The sequence below is a fragment of the Taudactylus pleione genome, unplaced genomic scaffold (genome assembly GCF_031769625.1).
Source record: "Taudactylus pleione unplaced genomic scaffold, aTauple2 ptg000173l, whole genome shotgun sequence".
Lineage (NCBI taxonomy): Eukaryota > Metazoa > Chordata > Amphibia > Anura > Myobatrachidae > Taudactylus > Taudactylus pleione.
Window position 1 is genome coordinate 4,763,600 of NW_028284575.1, and position 11,401 is coordinate 4,775,000.

Below are 11,401 nucleotides of genomic sequence, written 5' to 3' on the forward strand. Positions count from 1 at the left end.
TTTGACCGTTTGGCACGCCTGCGTTCGGATCTCCACTCCCCGTTTTCAAGCACCTTCCCCTGTTACCACCCACAAACGCCTCATCCTGTCACTCAAATTAGCAGGCACTCGCTATTTTGCGAGCGCTCGATTTCCGACCGCAATGACTGGTTGGCGCATGCGCATTACGACCCATACGCATGCGCAGATGTGCGAACATCGCTAGGAGCGAACGAGCGGCCGCTTACCAGGGGCTCTGAATCTGGCCCTCAGTCCAGTCCAGCAAGCAAAACTGCCTTACACATTTAAATACTGGCTATATTGACTTAAATTCATGTTACCTGCAAATAAACCAGATACAGATTTTGTTATATTTATTACAGTCACCCTTTATGTTTGTATACCAGCTGTTAAACTACCAAAAGAATCACATTTTACTTTACTCTAATTGGAAATACTGACTTTTAATAAAAAAAACAACAACTTTGTTCTGGTCCTTAAAGGGTTAATACGTGCTTTGTTGATGTAACAATTTTACCACCGGAATTCACTTTAACCCATATAGGACAGGCGTGTCGCCATTACCTAAGATATCAGGTGTGGGTGTAAATACTACAGGCAGGTTTGTACCATATGTCTGAGCACGTCTGTATGTTTATGATAATTATCATCTGGGGAAACCTTCCAGGGTGGGAGAATGGAGGGTGCAGACACGGCTACAGGACATTGATATAAGACCATCTGTATGTAGCTCTTTTAATAAACATACTGTAGATAAGTCATTCCACTGAGACGGAGCCAGCAACTTACTAAGCTCATCATTCCCAGTTTCCTCCTGTGCAATAAGCAGGAAACCTAAACAGACATCACTTATTTACTTTACGCCAGGAATACATCAATAAACCCATTCAGAGGAGGCCGCAAGCAGCAATGAAATTGCTCTATGACATGGTTAGAATTACGCTGCTGATCGTTCCCTGGCACGGTTTAACACCTTTCTATCAGGCGAAAGAGGGGCCAGCAGGGCCAGCGCTGAAAATGAAATGAGGTGCCCGGTTCGGGAGAGACGGACGAGCCTTCTATTAGGTGCAGCAGCGCGGAGGGAATTTGTTGCAGGACGGCAATTAAAGTGTCACAGGTTGGGATGGATGCAGCCATAAGACAAACCGGAATCTCCGCATTCACGGCGGAATGTGTCCCAGAGGCGCACTACAGACATGGAAGCAAGATCGCTGGCCTGGAGATTCTTTCAAGGGTCACATAGAGAGAGAAATATTGGACAATTACTGTAATTCAATTTAATCCCCCAGCATGCTGCCGCAGAATGCAGGATGTCCTCCCAGATAGTGTTTGCTTTTATGCCTGAGATGTTTTACTGCCCGGGGTGGCGTCGAGAATTTTGATAATTTTGCTGGGATAAATGGGTTTGCCCAGGAATGACGCAGAGTCCTGACACTTACAGTCATACCAGGCAGAAATCAGGCCCAGTTCTTCTGCAAGGATCAAATACAGTTTTAGTTGAACACCATTGCGTGAGAATAGCTGCATTTTTGTCTCTAGTACCTGAGCGGGGCTATCACTGTGTGGGAGGATTTCCCTGCTGAGATTCTTCTAGCCCTGCTCAGGCCTCCTCCTCCCTCACCTGCTGACAATATCTGAATCAGAATCTTGTACTTCCCACAGATGGGACTGCCTGGTAAATGTTTAACAGGAGACTCCATCCTCCTGGCAACTCCTGGTGTGTGAGTTCAGGAGGCAGAGTGCAGGAGCCAGGGCTCAGCTCAGTCCATACAGGGCTCTGATCTGAGGGAAAGTTTGTCACACAAGGCCTTAAGTTCTCCAAACTTTCTCTCCTCACTACACACTGACTCCAGGGCAGGCTGGAGCAGTGGCACCAATGGCTGCCTGCCCCCTGACCAGCTGATGTGAGTTGACTGGATAACCTATGTATTGATGTGTATTATTTTTTAGTACTCGCAACACCTACAAAGCTATGAGACGCTGCCTAATGAGCTGAATATGGCTACAGAAGACCCCTGCGCTCATTTAATTGACCACTCCCATGTATCAGACTTTGAAGTCCGTTTGATAGTGAAAATCTCCCTGACGGTGATCTATGGGATTATCCTGGTTGCTGGGATCCTGGGGAACAGTGTGACCATACAGACCACCAAGGTCCTGAGAGACAAGGGCTACCTGCAGAAGGGGGTGACAGACCATATGATCAGTTTGGCCTGCTCTGACCTGCTGCTGATATTGCTGGGGATGCCGGTGGAGCTCTATTCCGTCATCTGGTTTCCACTGTCCTCCACCTACGGGAATGTCACCTGTAAGCTCTACAGCTTCATGTTCGAGGCCTGCAGCTACGCCACCATAATCCACGTAGCCACGCTTAGTTTTGAGAGGTACATGGCGATCTGCCACCCCTTCCGGTTCAAGCTGATCTCCGGCACGCGCACGGTGAAGCTGATGATTTGCTTTGCCTGGCTCACTGCGGTCCTAGTGGCCTTACCCTTGATTTTTGCAATGGGGGCCGAACATCCCCTGAGCCCCATGCCGAAGAGGCGACTGCATTGCAACATTTCCACGGCCTATCATCGGACGGCCAACCTCACCCTGTGCACCAACCTTAATGCCAAATGGCAGGCCTTCCAGGCCAGTATCTTCAGCGCTTTCATCGTCTACGTATTAGTCCTGGTCGCTGTGGCTTTCATGTGTCGGAAGATGATGGTGACTCTGATGGCGGCAAAGAAAGGGACGATCACGGTGAAGGGCCAGCATGGGACCAGTGTGACCAATGAGATGACCAAGAGCAACAGTACAGAAGGCAGAGCTGCTCGTAAACAGACTATTGTGTTCTTGGGTAAGTACCAGAAGTTTTTTTTTGGTGCCTGGGTAATCGGGCAGGAGTCGGTCACCGTCACAATGGGTAATATACACCCTTCCTACATAGTGGGCCTGACTCAGGGCTGCTTGCTATTCCATAGATCTTGCAATATTTTTATTGGGCATGTTTTGGGGCCTGCATGCACAACTTAACGTGGTTACGGTTAATTCGGCGTCATACGGAGCTCAGCTGGTGGAACTGGGCGGCATCGAGGCATTCGCACGTAGGTTAAGCGGGTGTGTTGACGGAATTGCGTGCTATTCATTAGTGAGTGTATGTGCTTTCAGCTAGATCTTTTGCGCTGGTGCAAGTGGGCGCTGATGATAATGGCAACTGCTTTCACCAGCGGATGGATGGTTGCACAGATGTGGCCGCCGCTGAGGCGGAAAGTGGCATTTATATCCAGACGTGTAATTATTCTGCAATTGCCCCAACTCTGAATAACACTCATTGGGCGGTTTTCAATTGTTTTCGCAGCCCGGATCACCCGTCTAAAGTAACTGGATATTGCGGGCCGCTATTCAATTGTTCCAGCTTTTCGCGCTGATCGCGCCCAAAGCGGTAGCGTTTAGCCGCGTAAATCGGCTAACCCCGACCAAAGTGCTGGGCGCCCAAGCAGGTCACTTTTCGCAGATTTCAGCCGGCACCCCTTTGGGGCTACGAGCTGAAATGGAGCGCTGGCAGCTGATCGCGCCCGACAGGAGCAACAATTTAATAACTCCGTCGGGCGCGATGGGGGCTGGAAACAATTTAATTCCGCCCATTATGTTTTATAGCAGTGGCTCCCAACCATATGGATTCTGTGATATGCTTACTGACAGTATGTAGTCTTCATTCTAGCACCCTGCACCTGCCACAACTTATGCAGTTCCTCTTTCCTGCCTGGGGTGTTGCTCTTTGCTCTGGTGCTTCTAGCACACTCGGCTCATGCAACAAACGGCTGAGATACAGCCGTTTGTGTGCTAGAATCACCAGAGCAGAGATGGCCCCCCAGGCAGGAAAGAGCAACTGCACAGGTTTTGGGTGCTAGAATGAACACTCATGTGATGGGATGTTTGTAGCACACCTAGAGATGAAACAATAATCATGAAAAAGCATCATTGAAAACAGGTAAATCTTAGCAAACTGATCAGTTTCAGAGCATACACAGATCATATAACGCCCCTTCGCTATAGTTCATATAATATCCTAACATTTCCTACATCATCCTTTTGACCTTCCAAATACTATAGAATAGCACACTTGCCATTTAGCGCACAGATTTTCTTGATGATCTCAATAGTAATTAGAGTTGCACCCGAAAAACGCTGCGAGGACAGATCTTACCATTTTTAGCAACTGCGCATGAGTTAGCGGGTTATGGAGGATACACACGGTCAGACTTGGAGACTATAAGATAACGATTGTTATCTGATCATCCTGCATGTGCTGGGTGTTCGACATCAGACTTCCAACACATGAATCAACCCCCCAACTACTATAACGATCCCGCGATCAGCGATCGGCGGGTCCTTATAGTAAACAGGCTAACGGGCGATGGTCAATATTGATCATCCGTGCCCGCGCGTTGACCATCGTTTGGTCGTTTGAAGGGGCCAGAAACTGGTCGATGTGAACAATAACAATTAATCGATATCGTTCAAATCAACCAGGGAAATCTGACTGTGTTTATGCACCATCAGAGTCGTACACATCTCAGCTGCAACTTCACTTGGCTGCTGAGCGGGTATACAGTAGCTGGGCAGCAACACATGTAAGATAATTGTGCTGAGGGTGTGTTGTAGACGAAATTACCAGTATTGTGGGCCTGATTCAGACCCTTCGCAAGCGGCTGCTCGCTCGTACGCGACCGATGTTATGCACTTGTGTATGCATCGCAGTGCACGAACTAGTTTGAGCGATCGGGTAGCGCTCGCTTACCCAGTGGAATGAGTGACAGGAGAGGCCGTTTGTGGGTGGTAACAGGGGTAGGGCAGTAGTAACGGGGGAGTGGAGTTGCGAACACAGGCGTGCCTGAGTGTTTGAACGCAGTTTCAGAGGCGTTCATAAACAGGCAGCGTCATAGTACACGTCACCTGGTTGATTTTTACACAGAACTGCTTGCAGTAGGGTACAGTCAACCACAAGCGCTGCGGTCTGAACCGATAGTTCCCGATGTACCGATGGCTGTATATACTTCCTGGAGATGACGTACACTAGTGGGCGGCTAAAGGCAGGCTGGTGGGCGACTATAAACACAAAGTGATCGCTCACCAAGACATAGTGGGCGTGATTATGTCTTGCCGTGCGATCGCCTGCCTTGGCGTCACTTAGCTAAATTTGCATGCGCTGGGAGCGTGCGGCCGCATCTAGCGAACGGGTCTGAATCAGGTCCTGTGTACGCAGAGATCTGCCTGATAAGGAAAGTGTGACAGACCTGTGATTGTAATAAATGGGTTAGGAGTGTTTGGGTAAGGCACAGAGCATGCTCCAGTACGTCTATAATTTAGACAGGTACATTGTATATAGGGCCTGATTCAGAGCTGAACGATCTGACCAGAGCGCTCGCTCAGAATCATGGCCCTCCTCCATGAAAATGGAGCGGCCTCCTGGCCGCTCGTATAGCTGTGGGTGACCACCCACAGCATATGCGAGCGGCCAAAAAGATGGTCGCGATGGTCTTGACCATCGCGATCATCGGACTTGCGACAGAAACCCTGCGGTAGGGTCTCCCTGCCACAAGCCCTGGAGTGATTTTGGCTGATGTCAGTGGGGCCGGCTTCAGACGGTAGGCGTTCCCATGGGAACGCCTCCGTCTGGCAGGCACGCCCACCAAAGGGGGCGTGCTGTCAATCAACATCGACAGCACACCCCTTTGGTGAGAGACCCGGAGCGATGGAAAGCCCGTCGCTCCCTGGGTCTCGCGCATGCGCACGACGGAGCTCCCTCATATACAGTATGAGGGCTACGACACTTTTTATGTTTTTTGTTTTTACTTCAGTTATATATTTTCAGTTGTTTGTCATATAGTAGCAATATATTGTACAGAGGGCCTGATACAGCAAGGAGCGCGGTTGTTTATACGCACGCAATCGGTTGATTCTTGCGTTCTGCGTATGCAGCGCAGTGCGCGAACTAGCTTTTGCAATCGGGACGGCAATCACAGAGGCTACGCAGACCCATAGCAGGGTGATTGGCAGGAAGTGCTGTTTGTGGGGGGTGGTCGGGTGAACACAGGCGTGCCAGTGCGTTGGGACGGCGTTGCAGGGGCGTGCATAAATTATCAACTGTGATACCATAGGCAGCCTGAGGCCTCATAGCGTGCGCTGAACTAAGCAATTCCTGAGTGAGGTCTGACCTGCCTTAACTGCGTATGGGTCCGATGTTACCAATTGTTTAACTGTGTTGACAACGTACACAGATGTGAGTAAGGGGAAGTGGGCGTCCTTATGTCAGGCTGCGATTGCAATGCGAATACAAACCTATACATATCACCGCTAATATTAGCAACTGCGTTGCGTGCGTATAAGCAGAATAGCGATCTGTAGTGAATACGGCCCTGAGACCAAGGCACAGAAACTAGAGCTGTGCGCCCGCCAATTTTTACTGGATTTGGTTCTGATTCGTCATCCGGGTTTGGATTTGGATATGCATTTTTTTTTTAAATTGACTAAAAAAGCTAAAATCACATAATTTGGGCCTTTTTCTGTTCCTAGAGTATTATTAACTTCAATAACATTAATTTCCAGTCAATTTTGACAACCTCACAGCTGCGTGGAGTCAGACCGTAACGCACATGTTCTGGGGTAATACAGCGTACTGGGGTGCAGTGACAGTACAAACAAATATAACAATTTGTATGTTTTTTAAATTGCCGGCTTAGCTCACACTGCGCGGAGTCAGATCGCTTATACGCACACGCTCTGGGGTAATACAGTGTACTGGGGTGCAGTGCGCAGAACACTACAAATACAACTATTTATTATTTTTTTTTTTTAACTTTTGTATTATTTTAACATTTTTGTGCTGACAAATACAGAGTCACACTGTGAATTCAGGGGGTGGGGCCTGTGGAGTCAGTGCAGCCCCACTGTGATGGAACTATGGGCCTGATTCAGAGCCGGACGCTCTGACCAGAGCGCTCTCTCTGAATCAGGGCCCTCCTCCATTAAAATGGAGCGTCCTCCTGGACGCTCGAATAGCTGTGGGTCACCACCCACAGCATATACGAGCGTCCAACAAGATGGTCGCGATGGTCTTGACCATCGCGACCATCGGACTTGCGAGGGAAACCTTGCCACAAGCCCTGGAGTGATTTTGGCTCTATCAGAGCCAAAATCACTCCCACTGACATGACTAGTGATGTCAGTGGGGCCGGCTTCAGACGGTAGGCGTTCTCATGGGAACGCCTCCGTCTGGCAGGCACGCCCCCGGCACGCCCACCAAAGGGGGCGTGCTGTCAATCAACATCGACAGCACGCCCCCTTTGGTGCGAGACCCCGAGCGATGGAAAGCCCGTCGCTCGCCGGGTCTCGCGCATGCGCACGACAGAGCTCCCTCCGTCGTGCGCATGCGCAGTGGGGAACATCGACCCACTTGCGAGCGTACTGCCGCTTGCGAGTGGGTCTGAATGACCCCCTATATTAATCAGACTAAGGGAACTGGACACAGCTTGTGGATGGACACCGCACAGCCACTTATACCTCTTTCAGACTTAAGCCTAAAACCAGGGTTTTTGCGCATGAACATGCATCAACCCGGATCTGGCGTAAGTCTGAAAGGTGCAAACCGTGTTGACAGTCCCGGGTCCGCAACCCTGCTTGCTAGCAGGGTTTTTTCTCGAGAGTTGCAACCCGGGTCGACGACCCGGCTCAAGTGTGAAAGGTGCGACCCGGGTCTTAATGACTTGGGTCACGCCTAAAACAAACTGATTGGCCGGGGACAGCGCCGCTTGGAGACGAGATCATCTCCAAGCGCCCACTGATGCTGAAAAATCCAAGTCACTACAATACCTGGGTCAGGTGTGAAGGGTGATGACCTGGGAATAACCTGGGTCGTCCACCTTAGTGCAGAGTTGCCTACCTTTGTAAATCTCTTCCCGGGAGAAGCCCGGGCAAGAGAAGCAGGAGGGGGACGATGGGGGCGGGGCCTGACAATTCGCGTCATTAAGCCCAGCACCCTCGCGGGAAAATTGCCGCGATTGGCTAGAATTTGCATAGGGGGCGGGGCCAAATGACGTAATCAATGTAGAATCACGTTTTAAGCCCCACCCCCTACACGGAGACCCGCGATCGCCTCGGGTATTCTTCTCATTCTGCCCACTTCACTAGGAAGTGGGCAGAATGCGGGAGAAATGCCTACCCTTCCGGGGGTGCGGGGGAAAAATCGGGAGCCTCCCGTGAAAACTGGGAGGGTAGGCATGTATGCCTTAGTGTGAAAGAGGTAGCCCAGCTTCAACCCGTGCTCGGTGTCCCGTGGCCGAAAGCGGTATTAGATGGACATAGTGACAGCACAGCCCCTTAGAGATGACACACAGCCCCACTCTGGATACCGCAGAGCAGAGCGCAGCAGGAGAAGGGTGACCGGACTGGAGTGAAATGGCGCAGAGTCCCGTCTGCGACTCCTTACATGGAATCTGATGCTGGGAAGATGACTTCCGGCCATGACCTGACATCCGAGCCTGGCGGGAAACCCTGAGCCAGGACTCGGATGCGGCTCTGGTTAACAAGTTCGGGGCAGTCTGGGTTCAAGGTAATCCGGACTACTCATCTTTGAAAACTCCTTCCACTGTTCCCCCCCCCACAACTGATGGCTATAGCATATAATAACTGAAGGAGGGGCCTATTCATCAACACTAAAATAATGTTTTTAAGGACATTTTCCTTAAATAACGTTATTTTGGTATTCATGAACAGACTTAACACAGGAGATATCACAGATATCTCCTTGCTAAGTTCCCCTGCGTTAATTTCCACACTCCCCATACATTAGTACATTAGTATGGGTACATTAGTACATTAGTACATTAGTATGGGGATGTGGAAATTATGGTATTCATCAAATTCCGAAAATTATCAATTTTCGGAATTTGATGCAGTTACTATTCGCCACTGTGAGGTGGCGAACAGCAGAATCCACTTACCTGTATCAGCGTGTGCAGGTCCCCCGACGAGTCCCTCCGGCGCTCTGCTCCGTCCTCAGGCTCCGGAGGCTGGTCGGATATGTGTGCTCCCCAGCAGAGCACAAGAAAGTTTAGAAAAAGAAACATTTTTTTTTTTTTTCTAATCTGTCATGTGGTCTGCTGGGAAACCACATGACAGACCAGCAGGACGGAGCCGGAGGCTGCTGCGCGGACAGGTAAGTCGGGGGAGGGGGGAAGGTGAGCGGAGGGGGGAGGGGGGTGGGGGGGGATAGGGGGGGTTACGAAACTTAACGCATCTGTAGGCAGTGCTGGTTTTACAGATGTAACAGCGCATGCGCAGCACTGTTCCCAGATGCGATAAGGTAGTGTAGGCAGGGAAAAGTATCTATTTCCCGAAAAGCTGTCATCGCAAAAATGACAGCTTTTCGGAATAGATAGTTATGGAGAGGAGGAATGATGAATTCATCCGGTAATTAGGTAGAACTCCATGAGAGTTCTAAAGCTAATTATCTCCATTGAATTTTTATGTTTAATGAATAAGCCCCGGAAACTGGTTGGTTACATATTAGTGGAGTTAATGATAGAGTGTTTGGGATACACGTGGCCGGGCTATGTGCCACACATCTCCCTTTCTGTGCCCACAGAAGCACAATGTGCTTCTATTAGCATCCTCAGTACCCATGCTCTCATTGGCACAATGGTGATAACTGGCTGGGTGGTGCTATTTTGCTGTTTCGGTATATTATATCGACAATTGCAATGTGACCACAAAATGTCGACAGACATGTCCACTTGCAAAATGTCAACAGCCAAATAGACTGGTACACAGTGTCGGCACTCAATTTTAAGCTGAACCCTAACCATAAACCATTTGGACTGTGCCCACATTTTAACCATGGCGTCATTATAACATTATGACATTATGGTGTTGAGCTTTTGTCTGTCTACATTGTGACTGTCGACACGATGACTACATCCCTATTTCACTCTCCGCTATCTGCAGCCCTGGATAGAGCTCACTGATGCTGCAGCGTCAGACTCCATATAAGGCCCATAATAAGGTACAGATGAGGGGAGCTGCTATACTTAGTACTGTATAATAGAGCAGATATAATATATATATAATGTACAGGTGAGGGGAGCTGCTATACTTAGTACTGTATAATAGAGCAGATATAATATATATATAATGTACAGGTGAGGGGAGCTGCTATACTTAGTACTGTATAATAGAGCAGAGATAATATATATATAATGTACAGATGAGGGGAGCTGCTATACTTAGTACTGTATAATAGAGCAGATATATATATATATAATGTACAGATGAGGGGAGCTGCTATACTTAGTACTGTATAATAGAGCAGATATGTATATAATGTACAGATGAGGGGAGCTGCTATACTTAGTACTGTATAATAGAGCAGATATATATATATATATATATATATATATATATATAATGTACAGATGAGGGGAGCTGCTATACTTAGTACTGTATAATAGAGCAGATATATATATATATAATGTACAGGTGAGGGGAGCTGCTATACTTAGTATTGTATAATAGAGCAGATATAATATATATAATGTACAGGTGAGGGGAGATGCTATACTTAGTACTGTATAATAGAGCAGAGATATATATATATAATGTACAGGTGAGGGGAGCTGCTATACTTAGTACTGTATAATAGAGCAGATATATATATAATGTACAGGTGAGGGGAGCTGCTATACTTAGTACTGTATAATAGAGCAGATATATATACATATATAATGTACAGGTGAGGGGAGCTGCTATACTTAGTACTGTATAATAGAGCAGATATATATATATATATATATATAATGTACAGGTGAGGTGAGCTGCTATAAGTACTGTATAATAGAGCAGATATATATATATAATGTACAGGTGAGGGGAGCTGCTATACTTAGTACTGTATAATAGAGCAGATATATATAAGGGCCCTCATTCAGAGCCGTACGCTCTGAGCAGAGCGCACGCTCTGAATGAGGGCCGGGCTCCATTTTCATGGAGCGTCCTCCTGGACGCTCGTATAGCTGTGGGTCACCACCCACAGGCTATACGAGCGTGCATTTTGATGGCCGCGATGGTCGTGACCATCGCGACCATCGAAATTGCGAGCCGGAGCCTGCGGTTGAGGTTTTCAACCGCAAGCTCCGGAGTGATTTTGGCTCTATCAGAGCCAAAATCACTCCCACTGACATCACTAGTGATGTCAGTGGGCCGGCTTCTGACGGGAGGCGTTCCCATGGGAACGCCCCCGTCAGGGAGGCACGCCCCCGGCACGCCCACCAAAGGGGGCGTGCTGTCAATCAACATTGACAGCACGCCCCCTTTGATCGGACACAACGAGCGAAGGAAAGTCCTTCGCTCGTCGTGTCTG

General features: G+C 48.6%; 1 protein-coding gene across 1 annotated transcript in view; it reads left to right on the plus strand.

Moving 5' to 3' along the window:
* Positions 1-1,518: 1,518 nt before the first annotated feature.
* GPR39 (G protein-coupled receptor 39) overlaps positions 1,519-11,401 on the plus strand; it is a 232,255-nt gene continuing 222,372 nt past the window's right edge. Inside the window, exon 1 of the mRNA XM_088475554.1 lies at positions 1,519-2,842. Coding sequence (XP_088331680.1) covers positions 1,999-2,842 — 844 coding nt within the window. The 5' untranslated portion in view covers positions 1,519-1,998. The remainder of the gene's footprint in view (positions 2,843-11,401) is intronic.